Source organism: Pelophylax lessonae, assembly GCF_965119305.1.
Source record: "Pelophylax lessonae genome assembly, chromosome: 2".
In the NCBI taxonomy this organism is placed as follows: Eukaryota; Metazoa; Chordata; class Amphibia; order Anura; family Ranidae; genus Pelophylax; species Pelophylax lessonae.
This window is the reverse complement of record NC_138769.1, coordinates 79,093,390-79,118,474: the sequence shown is the minus strand read 5'-3', so window position 1 is coordinate 79,118,474 and position 25,085 is coordinate 79,093,390. Positions and strand designations below refer to the sequence as shown.

Here is a 25,085-nt window from a genome sequence, read left to right as displayed (position 1 = left end):
GCGTTTCTCAACCGGGGTGCCGCAGAACACTAGGGTGCCGCAAAGAGTTCCCAGGGGTGCCGTGGCAAAATGACCAAAAACTTCCCCAACTAAGAAGGCATCCAGTAAAATATTCTTCTCGTCACCAGTTAAACCTTTTTTCAATTACAGCGGTGCCAGTCCGCTGTCTTAAACATGCATGCAGCTGCCACAGTTACTTAGAAAGCAGTGGGGGGCTACCCGCCCGCGTCCTGTCAACCGATGACCTCATCATTGGTTGCTAAGGGCGGATGGCCCGCACAGCTTTCTGGGATGTTCTCTTGTGGTTTGTTGGATGGGATGCTTCTCCTTCTGTTGTTGTAGCTGGAGAGGCATGTGCAGCTGTGTGAAGAGAAAAGACACCGCAAGGAGGCTGCATTTGGCAGGACAATATATAAATATACAGTATGTATGTGTAGAAACGTTCTCCTTTCTCACTTGGGATGCCGCAATTTTGTGTGCTCTCTCTGCTGACAATTTGCAGCTCTGCCAATCCCAGCCCTGTATGCAGAGCTGAGACTGGCAGAGTTTCTTACTATCGGTGATGAGCAGAGCTGACAATGTACAAAGCCCTGGAGTGGATGCAGGGGGCTTCGTCCAGACGCTGACCTGCCCGGCATTCTTCTACAGTGCAGGCTTTTGTAAAAAAACATTTCTCCGGGCAGTGGGGAAGACACAGCCAACCATAAAAGCTTTTTCAGGGCTCGTTCACACTGGCGGTAAGAAAGGCTCGGATCGCTTTTCAGAGGCATTTGATAGACTGTGAGGAGGCAATATTTTGTCTCCTCACTGCCTGTTTTAACCCCCTAAATGCAGCACCACTGTGCTGCAACTGCATGTGGTTGCAGCAAGGCCCCATACATAAATAATGCCTGTCGAATGCAACAGGGGGTATATTTCCTGCCATAGCCACAAAGCGTTGTGGTTATAGCATGTAGCCTATCCTGGCTGCTGTCTCTGCAGGTAAAGGGAAAGTGTGTGGGGGGGGGGGGGGGGGGATTGTAAAAACAGTGCTCAACCGCATTGTTTTACCATCCCCCCAAACTCACGGGTGAATGAGCTCTTAGGTTACTGTTGCTGCTAACCTTGTTTACTCTGGCACATCAGCTCATTCAATTTTATAGTCTGCTGTGCCTGCGTTTTCATGCTGAAAAAACGTTCCTGCGCCCAGGAAATGCTTCTGCATCATGCGATTTCCCAGCAGTTCCCAAAAAACGTTTTTAGATGCGTGGGGGCACCAATAAGAATGAAAGGCAGTTCCATGCATCTGTAAAGAGCAGCACAATTTAGGCTCCATGTACACGAGACGTTAGAAAAAACGTCCTGCAAAGCTATTTCTGACGCCGGGAAAAAGCAGCTGTTAAACGTGCTTTCAGTAGCTTTTTCCATTTGCGTTATTGCACGTTTGGCCACGTTGCTTTTAGCAGCGTTTTTCTGCCTCCATTCAAAATCAATGGCTCCCTATGGGAGCCTATTGATTTGAATGGAAGGCGCACCGCAAGTCAGATCAGGATGATCCGACTTGCGGCGCGACCTGCACTGTGAGAATCTTAAGGGGGAACTCCACCCAAAAATGGGAAAAAAATTGCGTGGGGTTCCCCCCCAGGTTCCAAACCAGGCCCTTCGGGTCCGGTATGGAATTTGAGGGTAGCCCCACGCCGAAAAAACGGCGTGGGGTCCCCCCCAAAATCCATACCAGACCCTTATCCGAGCATGCAGCCCGGCAGGCCAGGAAAGGGGAGGGGACGAGCGAGCGGCCCCACCCCCCCTGGACCACACCAGGCCACATGCCCTCAACATGGGGGGGTGTTGGTGCTTTGGGGCAGGGGGAGCTCTGCACCCCCCACCTCAAAGCACCCTGCCCCCATGTTGATGAGGACAAGGGCCTCATCCCCACAACCCTGGCCGGTGGTTGTGGGGGTCTGCGGGCAGGGGGCTGATCGGAATCTAGAAGCCCCCTTTAACAAGGGGGCCCCCCAGATCCCGGACCCCCTCCCTGTGTGAATGGGTATTGGGGTACACTGTACCCCTACCCATTCACCCCATAAAAGATAGTGTATGTAAATAAGGACAGGAGACGTTTTGGAAAGTTTATTAAAAATCTTCATCCGGCTCTTCGGGGTCTTCTCCTCTCCGGGGGTCTTCTGCTCTTTTGCTGTCCGCCCTTCTGCTGTCCTCTCTTCTTGTCTTCTCCTCTCCGGGGGTCTTCTGCTGTCTTCTCTCCGTGGGGTCTTCTGCTCTTTTGCTGTCCGCCCTTCTGATGTCCTCTCTTCTTGTCTTCTCCTCTCCGGTCTTCTGCTCTTGTGCTGTCGGCTGTCGGCTCTCCTTCTTCCTCCGGTCCTCCTCCGACGACGTCTCCAGCGATTATGCCGGCCTCTGGTCTCTGCAGCTTATTATATAGCCATTAGGGGCGTGACCGCCAGATGACGTCATCGGGAGACCACGCCCCTTGTGTCACATGTGACGTCACATGTCGTCACATGTGACACAAGGGGCGTGGTCTCCCGATGATGTCATCTGGCGGCCACGCCCCTAATGGCTATATAATAAGCTGCAGAGACCAGAGGCCGGCATAATCGCTGGAGACGTCGTCAGAGGAGGACCGGAGGAAGAAGGAGATCCGGCAGCCGACAGCACAAGAGCAGAAGACCGGAGAGGAGAAGACAAGAAGAGAGGACATCAGAAGGGCGGACAGCAAAAGAGCCGAAGACCCCAGAAGACAGCAGAAGACCCCCGGAGAGGAGAGGACAGCGGAAGGGCGGACAGCAAAAGAGCAGAAGACCCCACGGAGAGAAGACAGCAGAAGACCCCCGGAGAGGAGAAGACAAGAAGAGAGGACAGCAGAAGGGCGGACAGCAAAAGAGCAGAAGACCCCCGGAGAGGAGAAGACCCCGAAGAGCCGGATGAAGATTTTTAATAAACTTTCCAAAACGTCTCCTGTCCTTATTTACATACACTATCTTTTATGGGGTGAATGGGTAGGGGTACAGTGTACCCCAATACCCATTCACACAGGGAGGGGGTCCGGGATCTGGGGGGCCCCCTTGTTAAAGGGGGCTTCTAGATTCCGATCAGCCCCCTGCCCGCAGACCCCCACAACCACCGGCCAGGGTTGTGGGGATGAGGCCCTTGTCCTCATCAACATGGGGGCAGGGTGCTTTGAGGTGGGGGGTGCAGAGCTCCCCCTGCCCCAAAGCACCAACACCCCCCCATGTTGAGGGCATGTGGCCTGGTGTGGTCCAGGGGGGGTGGGGCCGCTCGCTCGTCCCCTCCCCTTTCCTGGCCTGCCGGGCTGCATGCTCGGATAAGGGTCTGGTATGGATTTTGGGGGGGACCCCACGCCGTTTTTTCGGCGTGGGGCTACCCTCAAATTCCATGCCGGACCCGAAGGGCCTGGTTTGGAACCTGGGGGGGAACCCCACGCAATTTTTTTCCCATTTTTGGGTGGAGTTCCCCCTTAAGATTCTCACAGTGCAGGTCGCGCCGCAAGTCGGATCATCCTGATCTGACTTGCGGTGCGCCTTCCATTCAAATCAATAGGCTCCCATAGGGAACCATTGATTTTGAATGGAAGAAAAAAAACGTATAACGTGGCTGAACGTAGGTTCATCACGTTCAGTCACGTTTAGTCACGTTCGGCCGCGTTTCTGCGTTTGAAACGTCGGGAAACACACGTTCGAACGCAATATAATTGCGTTCTAAAAAAAGTCCCTGAACGCAACTGCCTGCAAATGACTGTAAACTACCATGTGTACATGGACAGATAAGATAACATGGAGCTGCGTTCAGGGACTTCTGAAAAAAACGCCCAACTGCTCCTAAACGTCCATTTCCAGCGTCCCGTGTACATGGAGCCTTAGTTGCAGGTGTGAGAAGGTCAGCTGCATTTCCCGAACTTGAAAACACGCGCATTAGTATGAGCCTAGCTTTAGACTGGGGTGCCTTGAAACTGAAAATGCTTTCAAAGAGTGCCCAACTGAAAGGTTGAGAAACACTGGCCTAGGCTTCGGACCGTATCTTTCCATGTAAGTCTTCCCTTTGCTGTGGTGGTGTAGTATACTAATGGTCTGCTTTTTGTTTTCTTTCAGATCCTTGCAACAGTCACATTTTTATTTTTTTTTACTTTTTTGTTTTTTACTTTTTTGCGTGTGGTTAAAGATGAAGAACGAAATTTCTGCAGTCGTATTTTTTCTGTCAAAGCTATTAAAACATAATAGAAATTTAAGTAAGGAGGAGATTGAGACCTTTTCCGAAGAACTGAACAGAATTCTGTATGAGAAGTATGTTAATCACTGGTATCCGGAAACACCAACAAAAGGGCAAGCCTATAGGTATGTAAAAAAAAATGGGCATGCTTCTACAACTGGATTTTGTTTTGCTTGGCTTTCCAGCAGGTTAAAGTAGTTGTGAACATATTCTGTAGACATTTTCTAATACCGCTAGAACTATGCAGCTACCATTACTATTTTTCTCTCAGTTTCAAGAATGATCTTTCTTACCTTTTTTTTATTTTTTTTCCCTTTCTTACAAGGTTAAAAAAAAAATCCCATCGTGACCATGCATCTCTTCTTTCCAATAGTGGGGGGTGGGGGTTACAGAACACTGCAGGCACACAATGTGCCTGTATTCCATTGTCTGTTCAGCCCCAGGATGCAGGCTGTAAGAGGGAGTGTGTTCAAGAGGCAGGCTGTGATGGGAGGGGGTTTGTGACCAGAGACGAGCTGTAATTGGTTGGGGGTTGTGGTGGCTGAACAAACTACCCTATACAAGTGTGCTGTCAGTCTGCACAGTGTCCTGTACCTCTAAATGTCTAGCCAAAAGATGGAAACTGACCACATAAAGCTTTATGTACACTACAGCTACTAAACGAGTATAGGAGCTTTTGGCATTTTTTTGTGCCAAAACTCAACTCCATAAAAGCTTGTGTCCATGTACATGTAGGCTTTTAGGATCGTTTTGGAGCTGCTGCAGTTAGGTGAGGTTCAACCTCCCTCTCCTGAGTGCGGAAGAATCTCATTCCAGATAGGAATATTTTTTGACAGCTGGCCGCAAAACGCTGTAAAATCGTGGCACGATTTTGCTGCGTTTAGCGTTTTCCCGCGACTGTTGGTTATAATAGGCCGTGTGTACATGAAGCCTTAGACCAGCCGTTGTTAAATGGTGGCCCGCGGTCCAGGAGCAGCCCGCACGATGCTTCCGCCCAGACCCGTCAGGCCGCCACTGTAAATAGTCATTGGTTTGCTGGGACCGCGGGTGTCCCAGCAACCAGTGACATCCCGTGTGTGCACCCCGCCCCCTGCTTCATTCTTCGCCTCCCTGCCAGTCGGCCGCGAGTTGGGGCGTGACCTGCTCCTAACTGCGGCTCCTGCCTCACACTTAGCCTAGCTGCGAGCTGGGGCGTCACATCACATGCATGCCCCACCCCGCGCCCCTGATGTTCACGGCTCCTGGCTCTGACATTTTCTGTTCCCAAAGGTATGTGGGGCACATTTTTTTAGGGGGTTGTTTATTTTTATAAAATTCAGACTGATGGGCATATTTTGTTAAGGGGCACACAGATGGGCACATCTGTGCCCATTAGAGTGCCCCATAAAATAAAATATGCTTGCACCTTATTTTATGTTAAGGGTCATGCTGATGGGCAAATTTTATGTTAAGGGGCACTCTAATGGGCATATTTAATGTTAAGAGCAACGCTGATGGACATGTTTTTTGTTTTGCCCATCAGCGTGCCCCTTAACATAAAATGTTCCCATCAGAGTGCCCCCTAACATAAAAAATGCACATCAGCGTTCCCCTTATTTTATGTTAAGGGTCACGCTGATGGGCATATTTTATGTTAAGGGGCACGCTGATGGGCACATTTTATGCTAAGGGTCACACTGATGGACACATTTTGTTAGGGGGCACTCTGATGGGCACATTTTATGTTGGGGGGCACTCTGATGGGAACATTTTATGTTGGGGGGCACTCTGATGGGAACATTTTATTTTAGGGGGCACTCTGATGGGCAAATTTTATGTTAAGAGCAACGCTGATTGACACGTTTTTGTTTTGCCCATCAGCGTGCCCCCTAAAATAAAATGTGCCCATCAGAGTGCCCCTAAAATAAAATGTGCCCATCAGAGTGCCCCCTAAAATAAAATGTGCCCATCAGAGTGCCCCCTAACATAAAATGTGCCCATCAAGCGTGCCCCTTATTTTATGTTAAGGGTCACGCTGATGGACACATTTTATGTTAAGGGGCACTCTAATGGGCATATTTTATGTTAAGAGCAACACTGATGGACACGTTTTTTTTTTTTTTGCCCATCTTTCTGAGTCATAGCACAGACTTAGATTTGGACCTCGGCCCAAAGAAAATTTTAGCGACCGGACCTCCTTGAATATTCATTACCCCTGCCTTAGACCGATCATCTTCTGTGCTTTGTGTTGTCTGTTTTAGAACAAGGAAGGAAGGAAGGTAATTTGGCAGGATCAACCAGGTACTTTATATGGAAGTACCTGTAAATGATATACGAGTTATAAAATACATAGAAAAATAAATAACTAGAGTAATATACTCTCTAAAGCAGAACTCTATGCACACAGCTAAATGCCAGATGAAATGCATATATGGAGAAGTGTGTGTTTTTTTTTTTTTTTTTTTTTATCCATGCCAGATTTGTATTTGTTGTACACTATAAGATTTATACAGCTATGCAACCCTGCACATCCAGGTGAATGACAATGCTTTGTTCAATCACCACTGTATCCCTAGTACAATTGTTAACCCCTCTAGCTGACCTAACACAAATCATTGCTTAGCTAACATACACGTATGAGGAGGAGAATTTATTTTGAGTTTGTTCTTTGGTGGAAGGTTATGGTAGTACCAAGAAATATATAGTATTTTATATGGATTAAAAAAAAAAAAAAATATTTACCATCAAATGAAAGCCTAATTTGTCCTGAAAAAACAAGGCATGATCCACCTGGATGCACAAAGTACTTGTAATATGTACGGTTTTACGAACACATGTCAAAGTTGCAAAATTGTGCTTAGGCATTTAGATTTGTATACCCTTAGTCAAGCAGGGGTTAATGTACTCCACTACCCTGCCAGCTGATTGGACAATGAAGAAGCAGAATTAGATGTGGTGATCTCTCTGCTCACTCTCCCTCTCCTTAGCGGCATGTCCCTTGCATGCTGCGTACCTGATTGGCTCTTAATCCTGCCTTTTCCTATATCCGTTCTCCTGTAAAGGAGATTTCTAGAGGCCAAAGCCAAGTCAGATTCCGGTACTTAAATTTGTTACATTGAAAAAAGTATTCATACAGTGTTGCAGTACTTTTGTCTATCTCTAATAGAGGTCATACCACTCACCTGAGCTTAGAGCACTATTTACAAACTGATCAGATTGGTTAAAGAGAGTCCACCTTTTTTGAGAAAAAAAAAAAAATTTGCATATTTTTTTTTTTTTTTCCATATGCTCCTGTATTGTTTTCATCCAAGGTCCATGCAGAAATATACCTTCTGTTCTGGGGATGAAGGAAGTAATCAGTGGACTACAAGTGCAGTGACAATAACCCAATGTTTTTTTATGGAAATCTAGTTCTTCCACTGCAGTGGAAGATGGGACTTGTAGTCTTTCCATTCACAGGGGTCTGTGTATGTATCAGTGTACAGTACTGCGGAATGTAGGAGACCCGGTCCTTTATGTCCCCACCCCTTTTCTGCGCTACAAAGCCAACACCCCCTCCCTTTCTCTGCAATGCATGTCTGTGTGAGGACACTTGTGCTGAAGGGTACAGTGTACCCCCATGTCTGCGCATGAATGCAAAGGTGTTCTGCTCATCCCCAGGCAAGAAGTCCCATTGATGTCTGTTGGGATGTAGACACTGCTTCCAATTTTACATTTATACCAGCACATACTGTCCAGGTTTGGGGCCATGCACCTACGCAGATGTCAAACTTGGAGCAGCGTCAGTCCTTGCATCTGTTGCGTCCCATTAGAAATTGAGACTGTTTGCCCAGTGACACAGAACACCTTTGTATCCCCGTGTGGGGGAACGTGGCCCTTACATGAGCGTAGGCTCTAGTATGTGTATGTGAATGAAGCCTAAATGTTAATAACTGTAGGCTGATTTTATATACTGAGAACGTAACTAAAACTCATGTTGGCAGTGATTCCAGTACATGTAAAACATGTTTTTTTTTTTTTTTTCTTCTTTTAAGATGTATCCGTGTAAATCGATATCAGGGTGTTGATCCAGACCTCAAGAAGGCTTGTTTTAACAGTGGTTTAGTGTATGAAGACTTGGGGTTACCCAAAGAAATGACATTATGGGTGGATCCATGTGAAGTGTGTTGCAGGTGAGTAACCAATGTAAGGTGGCCATAAAACTCTGATAGTATTTGGATGTTCAAACACAAATCTGACAATTCCTGTGTTCGATTTATTTTTAGCCATACACAGGGTGTCCTGGTTGTACAAGCATTTTTTAGTTTTTGTAGGACGGAGGAGAGGTATAGCAGAGCAGTGATATTGCCTTGGCAAAGCTCTTCTTCCTTTTTTTATTTTTTTTATTTTTTACAGATGTCTTGTTAATCGTCGGTGTGTGTCAGGCGCCCTAGGTAGTTCAAACTGCCAGTCTGTATAACTCTGTGCTCTATTGCCCTATATGGGGCTTTGGGAGGCGCCAGTGTCAGACTTGGCGGCAGGATAAGTATGTATGAGCGGTTGTCTTTGCGTGGGTCATTTTAACTTTCAAATTCTTTCTAATGACCGGGTTGCTTTTGAAATTATTTTTAAGTAAAACCTAAAGCAGAGCTCCATTCAAAAGGGGGAATTTCTGCTTTAAGCACTCCTCCCTCCCCCAGATTTTGGCATTTTTTTTTTTTTTTTTTTTGGTTAGGGATTGTTTTGTAAGGTACCTGCTCACACTTTCGCCTCGAGCGGAAGTTCTCCTCACCCCCTTTCTCGTTGCAATCTTCTGGGACACGTTACAAGTCCCGGAAGATGGCCCAACCAATGGGGAGGCTCTGTGTGCACCTGGCTGTGAAGCCGCAAGGTGTCTCAGCCGGGTGCCCACAATCGCAATGCTGGCGCCGCGGAGAGGGAGAGGAGCAAGGCTTCGGGCGGCTGGATCGTGGGACAGGTGAGTGTGCGTTTATTAAAAGTCAGCAGCTACACTTTTTTTTTTTTTTGTAGCTGCTGACTTTTAATAAGCACAAAAATTAGTGGAACTCCGCTTTTAAGTGACAATAAATCATCCACCTTACTCACCGCTCAGTGTCTGCTACCCCTCTGTCAATCCCTCCTTTGGCTTCCTCTCACCCAACAAATTAAATTCAACAAGATACTATCAAAAAATTGCAAAGCAATCCACAACTCTCTCAAACATTGCTCTGGAACTCCCAACCCTAATCTGTCTGACTAGCTCCTACTCTGTCCACTTTCAGACGTTCCCTAAAAAAATTAATCTTTTAAATCGAGGCCAGATAGGCCTCTCTAAACAACTGTACATTAATTTTCTCCATCAGCTCATCCAGCATAGCGATTACCTTTGTTTTGTATGTCTTGATCCTCCCTCTTGGATTGTAAGTCCTCTTATTCCTACTGTATTGTAACTCTACTGTCTGCCCTTATATTGTAAAGCACTGTGCAAACTGGTGACACTATGTAAATCCTATATTGTAATACTTTTGTAATTTTACCACATTAGCAAAGCTCTGAGGAAAATTCCCTTGCAAAGTCAAGCTGCCTTTGCAAAGTGAACAGTATTTGCCTTTAGTAAATGTCATTGGCAGTTGTTAACAGAAATGGTCAATTATGTGCGGTGTAGTAACCATGATCAGTCCTTTTGCATGGATCTGCCCTGCAGTATGTTGTATCCTAGATGGCACATTGTACTTTAGCATTGCCATTTGCATGGTCTTACAAAACATGCCCATTTTTGTGCTTCTTGCAGTTCATCAACAATTTATTAGGCTACATTCACACCTGAGCGTAGCGTTTTCGCGCGTTTTTTACCGCGATTTGTACCGCGATTTACAGGCGTTTTTTGATTGAATAGATACCAATGGAAAACGCCTGTAATCTGCCCAAAAAGAAGCTCATGTACTTTTTTGAGCGTTGGGCGTTTTGTAAACAGCGTCAAAACGCTCAGATGTGAACAGTAGCCATTGAAATGAATAGGAATTGTCTTGTTGGGCGTTTTTAAGAGCTGATCCTAGAGCAGAAAAACCCCCCAAAAATGCCTAGATGTGAACAGAGCCTTACTGTTACTATTTATTTTACTTTTTTGTTTGTTTGTTTTTATTTGTTTGTTACAAAAACTCCAAAGAAATTTTGAGAAAAGGAACTCCTCTAAGCAGTGCTTGCATCTCAGTAGGCCATAAAACATGACCACAGGGAAGAATCAGAAAAGCAACATCCCATTCTGTGACAATCATTTTCTGCCTACGAGGCTGCTATGCCTTTGACAGGGAGATGCTTGGAACAGACTTCCAGCAGAGGTAGTGGGTCCGTCAACAGTAAGTGGTTTCAAACATGCTTGGGAGACACACAGATCTTTACTCGGACAACAAATTTAACAAAAAATAATAAAACATGTATAAATGCATTTTTTTTTTTTTTTTTTTTTTTTTTTTTTTTTTTCTTTGCCTTCACTTTTCTATGTGTCTTTGAAGATGTGGAAGAAAGGGAAAATAAAATGTACGTTTTCTTGTAATCCTCAGCAGGTTTTGAGCTAGAGGAGAAAAAAAAAATTGTTTCCATAACACAATAGCAAGTGATGTTATCGGAGGGGGTCTGATGCTGACTGTTTAAGGTTAAAGAGGCTGTAAACCCCCCCTCCTTTTTTTTTTTTTTTTTTTTTTTTTTTTTTGTTTTTGTTTTTAATATAAACATGTCTATACTTGCCTGCTTTATGCAATAGTTTTGCACAGAGCAGCCTCAATCCTCTTATTCTGGGGTGCCCCTGGCCCCTCCTCTTTATCCAGTGCCCCCGCAGAAAACCGCTCACCCTGGGGGCAACCGTGCGGGCTCGCTCCCGAGTCCCGCTGCTGCATCTATTAACACAGACAATGGTACTTGGCCCTGCTCCTGTGTCACTGAATTTTGATTGACAGCAACTGAAGTCAATGGCTCCTACTGCTTTCAATCTGTCCACTGAGGAGAGCAACCGTGGCTGGAGCTCCTGGATCAGATCGGGCTCGGGTAAGAAAAAGAAGGGGGGGGGGGGGGTTGTGTCCATTGAATTGCATGTAACACTGTGAGCAGTGACGCATTTCTGGTGGGTGACTTCCTGTCGACAACCGGAAGTTTGCGAGATGACGCATTTCTGGTTCGCTGATTGTGTTTTTTGTGCTTTCTCCTTGGAGAATTTTTGTGCTTTCTCCTTGGAGAAATGTAATCTGCATAATTTCTTTAACTGGGTAAAGCTGTCTATACGTGGATTGAAGGTCAGCAGGGACCGGACGAATTTTGACTCATGTATAAGCAGTGAGGTTGTACAGATGTCAATCTACCGATCGACATTTGTACAACCGCCCTGTCAGATTATCACTACTCAAATCAGTTTTGACTAATTTGATGACAAACCTAAAAAATCCTTTGTTTCCCTAAACGTCTTTCAGGACAGCACCTTGAGAGATGGCTCCTCTCTCTAACCAACAGGAAACACCCATTACACCAAGCTTTAAAAGGAGGCTTCTCCCCACAGCTCCTAAAAAAAAAAAAAAAAAAAAAAAAAAAAAACTTTAAGGTTTCCTCCGGCCGAGGAACACCTAAGTGGGAGTCAGGGGCTCTTAAGGTGTTGTCCTGAGACCAGGCTCCCTGCCTCCACCTTGCCTTTAATCTTTTGGAGAGTTTGTTCCTCCCATCCACATGTTTGGCAGTGCTGTATGGGCTCCTTCTTCCCCCTTCAGTGCTCAGGAAGAGCCAGTACTGCTTGTGAGCAGCAACTGGCGGTGAATATTCTTCTTTTTTTTTTTTTTATTTATTTATTTTTTTTTTCTTTCTCCACCGCCACTCGTGTTTTTTTTTTTTTTTTTGGCTCTGTCTTTCCGGATGCAAGAAGAGGCTCGTCTGGCCGGAAGTGAGGTTACCCGGGAGGGGCGGCGCTCGTGGAGCAGGCGCACTGCATCACTTCCGCCGGAAGCACAGGGGGAGAGGGGAGGAACAAGGCTGGTGCTTATTTCCAGTTCCAGTCTGGCGCAGGGGCGCTTTGGGAATCCGGAACCGGTCTCCTGAAGCCATCAGAACACGCTGCCAACACCGCTATGGACGGAGTCTCTGCAGCAGGTGGGACAGGCACCAGCAAGGCCCAGGTAAGGGGTAATTGTGTACTTGCCCTTATTTTTACTGTGGAGTCTCTCTCCTTCTCTCTTTATTTCTTTCTCCTGCGCCCCCCCCCCCCCCCCCGGTGGCCTGGGGCCTGTCTGGGCACACGGGGGTTTATTTTGACACTTTGACCCTGAGGTTTATAGGCTGATTCATTAGAAGGATTTTGTTTGGTGGTGGTGTTCTCGTTATGGCAGGCTAAAAGTTATGACCTAATGGTTAAATCAAAGTTACCTGAACTTTGGAAGAAAACACTTTGTCAGGCATGCATTGACTCCCTGGTTAAAGAGGAAGCGTCTTCGGCATGCATCGACTTAATCGCATCAGTTAAGAAGGAACTGGATGCTACCATTCAATTTTTTTTTTCTTTAACAGATCTTTCCTCGAGTCAGCCATCTGCTTCGCAATCCTCTCAGGGCTCACAGTCAATCCCTTTGGTGGAAGTGGAAATGGGTCCTCCTACCCAAGGAAGACTTTTCCCCCTCTCATTCTAAAGAAGGTTCGGGGGAAGGGCCAGAAAATATACCCTCAAAGTATAAACTGTCCTTAGAACAAGTAGACGTTTAACGGCAGTTTATATCACTTTAGGCTTGGGAGAAGAGAGAGATTTATCCCTGGATGATAGGATGTATGCAGGTCTGGGTGAACCTAAAGGTCGCACCTTCCCGGTGCATTCAACCATCTCAGAGGCCATTAAAAAAGAATGGGCAGAACTAGAGAGGAAACCCTTTTTTCCTAATTTAAAAGGCGTTTTCCTTTTTGATGAAGACCCAGAGGCACTTTGGAATAAAATACCAAAAATTGATGCAGCTTTCTCCCAAGTTTCCAGATCGACTGATTTGGCATTTGGGAATATTAAAAGATCCCATGGACAGAAGAATGGATCCAGCAGCTTAAGAGCTTGGAAATCCATCACGGGCAATCTCAAACCAGCTGTGGCTGTCACTTGTGTATCCAGAAACTTGGAGTACTGTGTTAACCAGCTCAAAGCCCATATAACCGCAGATTCGCCAAAGCAAGAAATCTTGATTCTTTTTCCACTCTAGTAGGGGGAGGGTGGTAACCAGCGCTATGGATAAGACTACCAGGCTCGTGGGGTATTTAGGTTGCAGCCACCAACCGTCCCCTAAGAAAAACTTAGGGGCTGATATATAATGTGGGGGTTTTTCCACTCTGTCTACGGCCATAGCGGATGCATCGGCAGAATCTGTTAGCTAAAGCTGTTGATCTTGCCGTCATTTTAACTCGGCCAAAAGAGCTCTGTGTTTGAAGACTTGGCCCGGGGATACGGCATCCAAGAGCAAGCTTTGTGGGATTCCGTTTCTAGGGGATCTACTGTTTTGGTCCTGAGTTGGGCTCGGTTTTGGTCAGGACAGCTGACAAAAAGAGATCATTCCCTATTAAAAAGAAAAAACAGCCAGCTAAAAGTCTTTTTCGACCTCAAAGGGCTCAGCAGGATATTAGGCCCCAAGAGAAAAGGAAAAATTGGTCGGTGCAAAATTCTAGGGGAAAAGGAAGCGTTCTTTTCCATCCTCCTATGTCAACCAACAAAGCACAATGACCATCTGTTGCCAGTGGGAGGAAGGCTGAAAGAATTCCTCCCCCACTGGGCAGCTATGTCAAATCAATATATTTTGGCTATGCTGTCCCAGGGTTAACAGATGGAATTTTCGAATCCTCCTCCAGAAAGATATTTTGTCACAAACCTTTCAAGAGACCCAACAAAAGCCCTGGCTACGAAGGACCTATTAAAGGACTTTTTTTTTTTTTTTTTTTATTAAAAAAAGATATATATATATATATATATATATATATATATATATATATATATATATATATATATATATATATATATATATATATATATATATATATATATATATATATATATCATATTTTTTTTTATAAGAATTGAAAAAAAAAATGTTTTTAATAATTAAAAAAAAAGAAAAAATGTATTTTTTTTTTAATTTAAAAAATAAATTAATAATAATAAAAACACTCCCTGTCCACTTACCTTTAAGCAAAGGTAACTGGACAGAGAGCTGAAGCCTGCAAAAACTTCCCATCTCCTTCCAAAGAGCAGATGAGAAGGAAGGCATTGAGAACATGCATTACTCCCGGCCACCACAAGAGGGCGCCAGTTCCCCTAGCCTCTCCTCTAACAGAAGAAGGCCGAAAAGCCGGGGCCTCAATTTTTGGATGGCGTGGAAGTCCGTGCACTCGGGAAAGAAGGTGGGGGCGCAAAAGGGACAGGACACCTCCTGCAGGGCCCCCCAGGCGCCAGGTCGCTAATTCTAGTCGCAAATGCGACCTGGCGCCCGGGGTTTGTCGAGGCCTGCCATAGTCTAAAACTGATTATTATATACACCAATAAAACACATTCTATTTGACCAACTTGTGACCCTGTGGTTTCATTATCCAAAAGGCTCTTTTTGTCAGATGCCAGCATGTTGGGATGGGGAGCCCACTGGGATCAGAATCTGGCGCAGGGTGTTTGGTCCCAGGCCGAGGCAATGAAGTCCTCAAACTGGAGATGGTTAAATGTGGTCGCTTTGGTTGCCTTCTCTCTGAACCTCCAGGGGTCCCATGTGTAAATCTTATCGGACAACGCCACGGCGGTGGCTTATTTAAACAAGCAAAGGGGCAGGACCCTTCAGTTGCTGTCGACTGAAATCCTGGAGTAAGTCAGTTACTTTCCTTTATCAGCGGTCCATCTCAAAGGCACGTTAAACAAGGTGGCAGATTTTTTGAGCAGACGGAAGATTTGGGAAGTAGATTGGAGCCTGAATCCCGAAGTCTTTGCATTAATCCCCAGGACTTGGGGACGGCCAGAAGTGGACTTGTTTGCGTCAAGAGAACACAAAGCTCCCTCATTTCTTTCCTCTCCACTGAAACGACGGTTCCCTGGGGATATGTGCCTTGGCACATCCTTAGAACTTTCTACTGGGTTATGCTTCCCTCCCCTTCAGCTCATTCTGCTGGTATTACGGAAAATGCAGAAGGAGAGAGCGTCGGTGATTATGATCGCCCCATTTTGGCTAAAGAGAGCTTGGTTTTCAACTATTCTACAGTTGGAAGTCAAACCTTGTTTTCAGCTCCCTCCCAGAGGTGGCCAGGCTGAACCTCACCGCCTGGTATCTGAGGAGCAGCTATTAAAAAAATAAAGGACTCTCAGAACCTCTAGTGACCACTTTACTTTCTAGTAGGAAGAATGTTACTAGGGCCATCTACGCTAATATTTGGAAAACCTACAATACTTGGTGTCATTCAACGAATTGGACCTTGGAAAGTATTGTATCAGTTTTGGAGTTCCTGCAGAATGGTGCGGAAAAGGGTCTGGCAGTTAGTACTCTTAAGGTGCAAGTAGCCACCTTAGGAGTATTTCTGGAGAGACCAGTTGCCTCAGAAGCTTTGGTCGCAAGGTTCTTCAAGGCGCTTACTCGTTCCAGCGCCTGCAAAACTTTTCCCCAAGTGGGATTTGTCAGAGGTTCTACAGGCCTTCACAAAGGAGCCTTTTGAACCTTTAGAGCAGGGGTGTCAAACTCAATTTCATTGCGGGCCGCATCAACATTATGGTTTCCCTCAAAGGGCCGGTTATATTTGTAGGATTTGATGTCCAGAGCACCCCACACCCCCTTACACCCTTACATGAGATGTCAAGAGCCCCCCCACCATCATAAGTCAGTCGCCGACCCTTCCTTACATCACAATTCACCCCCTTACCTTGTGCTACTGCCAGGAAGAAGATGCGGATGGAGGACCAGAGAAGGGCTAGAGTCAGCTTACAGAGTCTGCTGAATGCTGAGACCAGGGGAGGCAGAGACAAGGTGGTGTTGTGGCTGCACAGAGGGGTGCGGGATCTGTAGGAGGAGTTCTGCCCTCCTCTCTGCTGAAGACTGCTGAGAAGGGGGGGTGGGCAAAGACGAGCCTTTTCTGCAGCAGCACAGAAGCACACGATCTGCTGCCGACTACTGAGACAAGGTGGGAGCAGAGACAAGGGGGGTACCGCAGCTGCAGGAGAGGTGTGAGGGCCACATGAAATGACCTGGGGGGCCGCATTCGGCCCGCGGGCCTTGTGTTTGACACCTGTGCTTTAGAGTCCATTTCCTTAAATCTTTCCCTCAAGACATTATTTCTAATTGCAGTTACATCCGCAAGAAGAATCGGTGTACTGCACGCTCTTTCTGTTAATGAGCCTTTGTCTATCTACCCTGATTTAGAATTATTCTCAAAACAGATACAGGTTTTTTACCAAAGGTGGCGTCAGTTCAAAACCGGTCTCAAGATATTGTCCTAACAATTTTTTTGTCCTAACCCTTCAGGGGCTAAGGAAAGACTGTTTCACAATCTAGATGTGAGAAGAATCCTGTTACACTACCTTGTGGTTACAATGGACTTTAAGTCTTCAAACTCTTCTTTTTTCAGGCAACAAAAAGGGCCACCAGGCATCAAAGGGGTCAGTTGCCAGGTGGCTTAGGTCAGCTATTTTAGAGGCTTACTCCCAAATGAAATTTATCTCCCTCGTCTGGGATTCAAGCACACTTGATTAGAGTTCTTGCCACTGCATGGGCAGAAAAAGCTGGTGCCACCCCGGATCAGATTTGTAAGGTCGGCAAGTGGTCAAGCTATCTACGTTTTTACGCTATTATAGGTTGGACCTTCTGTTAGCAGGGGACCAGGCTTTTGGCAGAAAGGTCCTTCAGGCTGTGGTCCCTCCCTAATTAGTAAGTCTCGTTAATCCTCTCAAGGTGCTGTCCTGATAGACGTTCAGGGAAAATTCAAGTTAAACTTACCGTTAACGTTTTCCAAGAGGCTTTCAGGACAGCAGCAGCCCGCCCTGTTGTATTTTTTACTATTAGCCATATTTTGATTGTGTTCAGCATGGGCCGGAGGTACTCTTCTCCAACTGAGGAGCTGTGGAGAGAAGCCTCCTTTTTAAAGCTTGGTGGAATGGGTGTTTCCTGTTGGTGAGAGGGAGGAGCCATCTCTCAATGTGCTGTCCTGAAAGACTCTTGGAAAACAAGTTACCAGCGGTAAGTCTAACTTGAAGTTTTAGTATGCAATCTGGCTGGCAGGACCTTGTACTACAAAGGTTAAAGGAGATTGTCCAATGAGATCTTATAAAGGGCTAGCCGACTGCCTTAATGAATACTTCTGTTCAGTTTTTACAGAAGAAAAAGGAGAAGGACCTCCACTTGAAAGGATGACTAATGAATCGTTTGATGCATGTGTCTTTACAGAGTAAGACGTTCTAAGATTGCTGTCTAAAGTGAAGACAAATAAGTCACAGGGTCCTGATGAGATACACCCAAGATTATTAAAAGAGCTTAGTGGTGAGCTGGCAAAACCATTAACAGATTTATTTAACCAATCATTAGTAACAGGTGTCGTCCCGGAAGATTGGAAATTGGCAAATGTCGTGCCCATTCACAAGAAAGGTAGTAGGGAGGAATCGAGCAACTATAGACCAGTGAGTCTGACATCAATAGTAGGCAAATTAATGGAAACCCTATTAAAGGATAGGATTGTGGAACATCTTAAATCCCATGGATTGCAAGATGAAAAACAACATGGGTTTACTTCAGGGAGATCATTTCAAACAAATCTTATAGATTTTTTTGACTGGGTGACTAAAATAATAGATGGTGGAGGTGCAGTAGACCTTGCATATCTAGATTTTAGTAAGGCTTTTGACACTGTCCCACATAGAAGACTTATCAATAAACTGCAGTCATTGAGCATGGACTCCCATATTGTTGAGTGGATTAGGCAGTGGCTGAGTGACAGACAACAGAGGGTTGTAGTCAATGGAGAACATTCAGAACAAGGTCATGTTACCAGTGGGGTACCTCAGGGATCTGTACTGGGACCAATTTTGTTTAATATCTTCATAAGTGATATTGCAAAAGGCCTCGATGGTAAGGTTTGTCTTTTTGCTGATGACACAAAGATATGTAACAGGGTTGATGTTCCTGGAGGGAAATGCCAAATGGAAAAGGATTTAGGAAAACTAGAAGAATGGTCAGAGCTCTGGCAACTGAAATTTTATGTGGATAAGTGCAAGATAATGCACCTGGGGCGTAAAAACCCAAGGGCAGAATATAGAATATTTGACACAGTCCTGACCTCAGTATCTGAGGAAAGGGATTTAGGAGTAATTATTTCAGAAGACTTAAAGGTGGGAAGACAATGTAATAGAGCAGCACGAAATGCCAGCAGAATGCTTGGATGTATAGGGAGAGGTATAAGCAGTAGAAAGAGAGAAGTGCTTATGCCGCTGTACAGAACACTGGTGAGACCTCACTTGGAGTATTGTGCGCAGTACTGGAGGCCATATATCCAGAAGGATATAGATACTCTAGAGAGTTCAGAGAAGAGCTACTAAACTAGTACATGGATTGCAGGAAAAAACTTACCAGGAAAGGTTAAAGGACCTTAACATTTATAGCTTGGAAGAAAGAAGAGACAGAGGGGATATGATAGAAACTTTTAAATACATAAAGGGAATCAACTCGGTAAAGGAGGAGAGCATATTTAAAAGAAGAAAAACTACCACAAGAGGACACAGTTTTAAATTGGACGGACAAAGGTTTAAAAGTAATATGAGGAAGTATTCCTTTACTGAGAGAGTAGTGGATGCATGGAATAACCTTCCTGCAGAAGTGGTAGCTGCAAATACAGTGAAGGTGTTTAAGCATGCATGGGATAGGCATAAGGCTATCCTTCATATAAGATAGGGCCATGGACTATTCATAGGATTCAGATATATTGGGCAGACTAGATGGGCCAAATGGTTCTTATCTGCCGACACATTCAATGTTTCTATGTTTCTTATAGTCAGCTTTAAGCTGGCTATAAACTGTTAGGTTTCGAGCAGGCTGAATGGGGGTGGGGGGGGGGGGGGGGTAAAAAAAAAAAAGATAAAAGATTCCTACAATTAGACAAACTCTGTTAATGGAGGAATCCCCCAAGTGCCGGTCTGTGCTGGATCAGCCAAATTTCAGTCAGTGTATGGCCAGCTTTAATCCTAACACACAAGTTGAGCTTATATAAGTAGTTGCCAGTCTACTACAGTCCTACTACAACCGGCTGGTAAAATTTTAATTTTGAGGCGTTTTTATTTTTAAGACACACGCTTGATTGTACATTTGCTAGAAGCAGAGACAGTGATTAGAGTGCAGTACCCCTCTGCAGCCACCAAAACCACAGAAAGCAATGGGCTCTGCGTTTCTTCCAAAATAAATACCACCAGGCAAGCTGTGTGGATGATGTATAGGTGGGACTTCAATCACTTTTTGCAGATAAGAACTTTTGACTTTAAGGATTTGCCTACAGGTTGCAGGTCCATGGTTCAGAAATCCAGTTATGAAGTAAAAAAGCCAGGCAACTAGCGTTTTCAGAAGGTCGTCAGAATTACCTATACTTCTCTCATGACGGTCATAGTTTTAATAGTTCAGATGACACTGCAAGTAGTCTTTTAGTACTTATTCAGACAGCTGATCAGGCCCGTCCTTCAATCTGGTACGCTGTGTGTGGACAAACCTCAGAGCTGCATGCATGCAGCCCATAAAAGAATGCAGACTAAACAGATTTACTGGTACAGTCATATGTCAAAATTTTGACAAGCAGACAGGAGCAGGTGCAATCACAACCATGCAATTGTGTGCATGCTGCTGAGTCTGCATCCATTTCTATGGGCTACCTGCACACAGCTCCGTGGTCTTTTTGCTCGCAGCGTACATCGGCTCAGATCGGAGGTCGAATCTGATTTCTCCCCCCCCCCCCCCCATCTGAATAAGCCTTTAAAGCAGGGATCTTCAAACTTTGGCCCTCCAGCTGTTGTGGAACTACATGTCCCATGGGGCATTGTAAAACTCGGACATTCACAGACATGACTAGGTATGATTGGAAATTTAGTTCCTGAACTGGAAGGCCATAATTTGGATACCCCTGCTTTAAAGCATACGTCAAGCCGAAGAGTGGGAAAGATGAGAACTGCTATCTGGGCCTCTTGGAGTGATCTATCCTCCCTTCCTGACCTGCTGGCAACAGTTTTCCTAAGACTGGAAGTAAAGGAAAATTTGCATAGCAGATTCAAAGCATCCTGCTACTCTACTAAAAAAAATCTTTTTTTTTTTTTTTTTCCTTCCAGTCTTCATTGCTGTTGGAGGGTTGCTGTCACTTTCTGCCTTGTAAAACGTTATAAGCAGGACAGCAAGTGAGGACAAATCACTAAAAGGTAGCTTTGTATAGCAGTGAAAGGCTGACGTGGGTTCTAATCCTCCACTCAATCAAAAACTAAGATAAAAGGTTTTTTGGCTGAACATATACTTTAAGAAACTCATCTGATTTCAGCATTGCAGTATACTTGAATGCTGCACTAATACTTTGGTTTTCTGGGTAAATCGGTGAGTCTTCTGCTGGGACTTGTTCTGAGGTAGCCAGGGAATTAAGTGCGTTTCATTTAAACGTATGTCCTTTTACTCTGTTTCTGGGGAAATGTCTGTTTTTGGTGTGGGTTGTATTGCTTTTCTTGCTCAGCCCTCCTCTACCTGGAACATTGCTCAGTTGGGCACATGTCTCCAAGTCTAATATTCTTTCATGGAAAATTCTGTAATTTGGCATTTACAGAGCCTCATAATGGCAGGATTAGAAAGGTACGGCATGTAACGAACAATAACCTATTTGGCAGCCACATTACAAATGTCCACTGGAGTCCAGAGAGTTTGGCCAGGCAGTTGATACCTTAAGAAAAGCTAAACTGCGCTCTTGTTGATATACAAAATAAAGTTTAAAGTGATAATAAACCCAAAAGCAAGAACTTTATTCTGCAGCTTACCAGTTCTTAGATGTGGTTGCTGAATTCATTTTCTTAAGACTTTCAGGATCACCAGATGAAAATAAAAGAAAGTGTTGGTTTTTCAACAGAACAAGCTGTCCTACGGATGTAGCACTTAAGATTGAGAGAAACCATTTAACATGGACACGGGTACTAACAATGATCAGCTTTTATTTATGAAAAACCTTTATCCCAAAGGAACAAACTGGTGCAGTAACTGCTTAAAAAGTTGTCAGTGTATTTAAATCTGCTAGTGCATCTAATATTGCCTCCCCCCAGACTGACTATGCTGCTTTCCAAATGTCTCTCTGTTGCACCTTCATCCAGTATGGAGGCACACTAATACAGGAGGGGTGCTACCAGCCAGATCACTAGGTGAAAAAAGCGGGGGGGGGGGGAGGGGGAACAAAATATGAACGCAGTAACCACATGCAGTGATTGGTAAGCAGCAGTATATAACATTTTTGGGGTTTAATACCACTTTAAAAAGGCACCACAAAAAATAAATTATCTTTGGGTTATTTTGTGTACTCTAATGCAGGAATAAAATTAAATCTAAAAATTGTGCAGCGCGGCCTTGTCCCAAGATTAAGGCTTTCTGGGAAGCCATCACCCTGTGGATCCAAAAAACAACCCTCAGACTTAAAGTTCTCTCCTGTGCACTCTTTCACAAGACCCCCTTCCTTCGTCAAATTGTGTAAGAAAAGTGTCACTCCACACTTATTGAATGCAGCGAAATCCCCGATCCCCAGATTCTGGAAACAATCAGTGTCCCTCGTTACTGGACTGGAAAAGGGAGGTAGATGCTATTATGGAGACGGAACGGTGGATACACAGTCGAAGACCAACAAGAGAAATTCAAAGACACTTGGATGTAGGTTGGATCGAGGTTGGATGTATTACTCTTCAGAGGTCCCTACGAACAAAATTTAATTACAGGAATTGCCTAAAGAAAAGTCTGCAATCGCTGCATGATCCCCTTAGATGTACCCAATATTAGTTGTTAGAGTTGTTTGCTTTCCTTCTATTCCTCTTTTCTAGGGTTTTTTTTTTTTTTTCCCCCTACTACCTTCTTTCTCCATGATGATGCTTTGCTTGAATCGCATCTGAACATTGCCTGCTCATTGCAAAACTGCGGCTAATTCAGGTATGTTCAAATGGTTGTGATATGTATTGTACTTTTGGTTTACCGCTACCTAGTCGCTCACCTGATGAAGGTTTGGGGACAGGTGGAGAACTTAAAGGGTAACTCCACTTTTGTGGGGGGGGGAAAAATGGCAAAGAGAAAATATAGCGTATACAATTGTGACACACGTCGTATTTTAATTGAATGTTCTTAAAAGTGACCTTTCATTTTCAATCTGCAGTGCTGTAATTTTCTGAAAATGCAATATGGCTATCTGGAGGTGTTCTGTACACAGAATGTGTTCAAAACGTCCCCAGAAACATAATTTCCGGCTTGTGTGGATAAAAAAAATCTGAAAGTACTCCAGTATTCAAAGAATAATGTTAATTATCAAAATAAAAGATGTATAATATATAAACCATACAGTATAATCACCTTCAACAAATCCAATGCAATCAAATGTTAAAAACAAATGCAGTGCCTTGCGAAAGTATTTGGCCCCCTTGAACTTTGCAACCTTTTGCCACATTTCAGGCTTCAAACATAAAGATATAAAACTGTAATTTTTTGTGAAGAATCAACAAGTGGGACACAATCATGAAGTGGAACGAAATTTATTTGATATTTCAAACTTTTTTAACAAAAAACTGAACAATTGGGCGTGCAAAATTATTCAGCCCCTTTACTTTCAGTGCAGCAAACTCTCTCCAGAAGTTCAGTGAGGATCTCTGAATGATCCAATGTTGACCTAAATGACTAATGATGATAAATAGAATCCACCTGTGTGTAATCAAGTCTTCATATAAATGCACCTGAACTGTGATAGTCTCAGAGGTCAGTTTAAAGAGCAGAGAGCATCATGAAGAACAAGGAACACACCAGGCAGGTCCGATATACTGTTGTGGAGAAGTTTAAAGCCGGATTTGGATACAAAAAGATTTCCCAAGGTTTAAACATCCCAAGGAGCACTGTGCAAGCGATAATATTGAAATGAAAGGAGTATCAGACCTCTGCAAATCTACGAAGACCTGGCCGTCCCTCTAAACTTTCAGCTCAAACAAGGAGAAGACTGATCAGAGATGCAGCCAAGAGGCCTATGATCACTCTGGATGATCTACAGCTGAGGTGGGAGACTCTGTCCATAGGACAACAGTCGTATACTGCACAAATCTGGCCTTTATGGAAGAGTGGCAAGTAGAAAGCCATTTCTTAAAGATATCCATAAAAAGTGCCGTTTAAAGTTTGCCACAAGCCACCTGGGAGACACACCAAACATGTGGAAGAAGGTGCTCTGGTCAGATGAAACCAAAATCAAACTTTTTGGCAACAATGCAAAACGTTATCTTTGGCGTAAAAGCAACACAGCTCATCACCCTGAACACACCATCCCCACTGTCAAACATGGTGGCGGCAGCATCATGGTTTGGGCCTGCTTTTCTTCAGCAGGGACAGGGAAGATGGATGGAGCCAAATACAGGACCATTCTGGAAGAAAACCTGATGGAGTCTGCAAAAGACCTGAGACTTGGACGGAGATTTGTCTTCCAACAAGACAATGATCCAAAACGTAAAGCAAAATCTACAATGGAATGGTTCACAAACATATCCAGGTGTTAGAATGGCCAAGTCAAAGTCCAGACCTGAATCCAATCCAGAATCTCTGGAAAGAACTGGAAACTGCTGTTCACAAACGCTCTCCATCCAACCTCACTGTGCTCAAGCTGTTTTGCAAGGAGGAATGGGCAAAAATTTCAGTCTCTCGATGTGCAAAACTGATAGAGACATACCCCGAGCGACTTATAGCTGTAATCGCAGCAAAAGGTGGTGCTACAAAGCATTAACTTAAGGGGGCTGAATAATTTTGCACGCCCAATTTTCAGTTTTTTATTTGTTAAAGTTTGAAATATCCTATAAATTTTGTTCCACTTCATGATTGTGTTCCCACTTGTTGTTGGTTCTTCACAAAAAATTAGTTTTTTATATCTTTATGCTTGAAGCCTGAAATGTGGCAAAAGGTCGCAAAGTTCAAGGTGGCCGAATACTTTCGCAAGGCACTGTATCTAGTGATTCTACTAAAGAAACAGTAGTGCCAGAAAATTCACAGTGGGTTTGATTTACTAAAACTAGAGAGTGCTAAATCTGTTAGCCAATCGGCTTCTAACTTCAGCTTTCTCAATTGACCGTTTGTCGACCACCCGACGTAGATTTACTGCGGCAAGGTGGCTCGGTCACGCACCCTGACGTAACTGTATGTCGGTCGCGCACGGGGTCCCCGCGATGTTCTGAACCAATCAGTCATCAGGTCCAGGCCAATGATTTTTTGCCTGGACCTGGTGATCGGTCCTGACCAATTGCAGAACATTCTGTGCCTGTGTAATGTAAATACAGGCACAGGAAATGATGCAATCTCCTCTCCTGGAGCCCTTTTCAGTTCCAGCGTGAGAGAAGAGCGCTTTAACTTTGAGTGCACAAGCACTACACTGACACCAGTATATGTAGGCACACATTTAACCCTCTGATCACCCCCCAGTTAACCCTTTCACTGTCAGTGTACACTGTATTTGTGTCACCTGTGACTTCAGTTAGTGTGACACACAGTTATTGGTAGTTAGAGGGAGTCCCAGATAGGTTTAGGGTACCTGCCATATATCCCCTAATAAAGATTTAACCCTTTCACTCCGTTAGTGTCACTACTATAGTGTACAGATCTTTTTTCTGATCACTGTATTAGTGTCACAGGTGACATCGGTTAGCGTTCACATTAGCGTCA

General features: G+C 44.6%; 1 protein-coding gene across 1 annotated transcript in view; it reads left to right on the top strand.

Moving 5' to 3' along the window:
• The window catches only part of BTG3 (BTG anti-proliferation factor 3), a 73,396-nt gene that overhangs the window by 29,886 nt on the left and 18,425 nt on the right, over nt 1-25,085 (top strand). Inside the window, exons 2-3 of the mRNA XM_082246575.1 lie at nt 4,107-4,349; nt 8,238-8,375. Of these exons, the coding sequence (XP_082102701.1) occupies nt 4,177-4,349; nt 8,238-8,375 (311 nt within the window). The 5' untranslated portion in view covers nt 4,107-4,176. The remainder of the gene's footprint in view (nt 1-4,106; nt 4,350-8,237; nt 8,376-25,085) is intronic.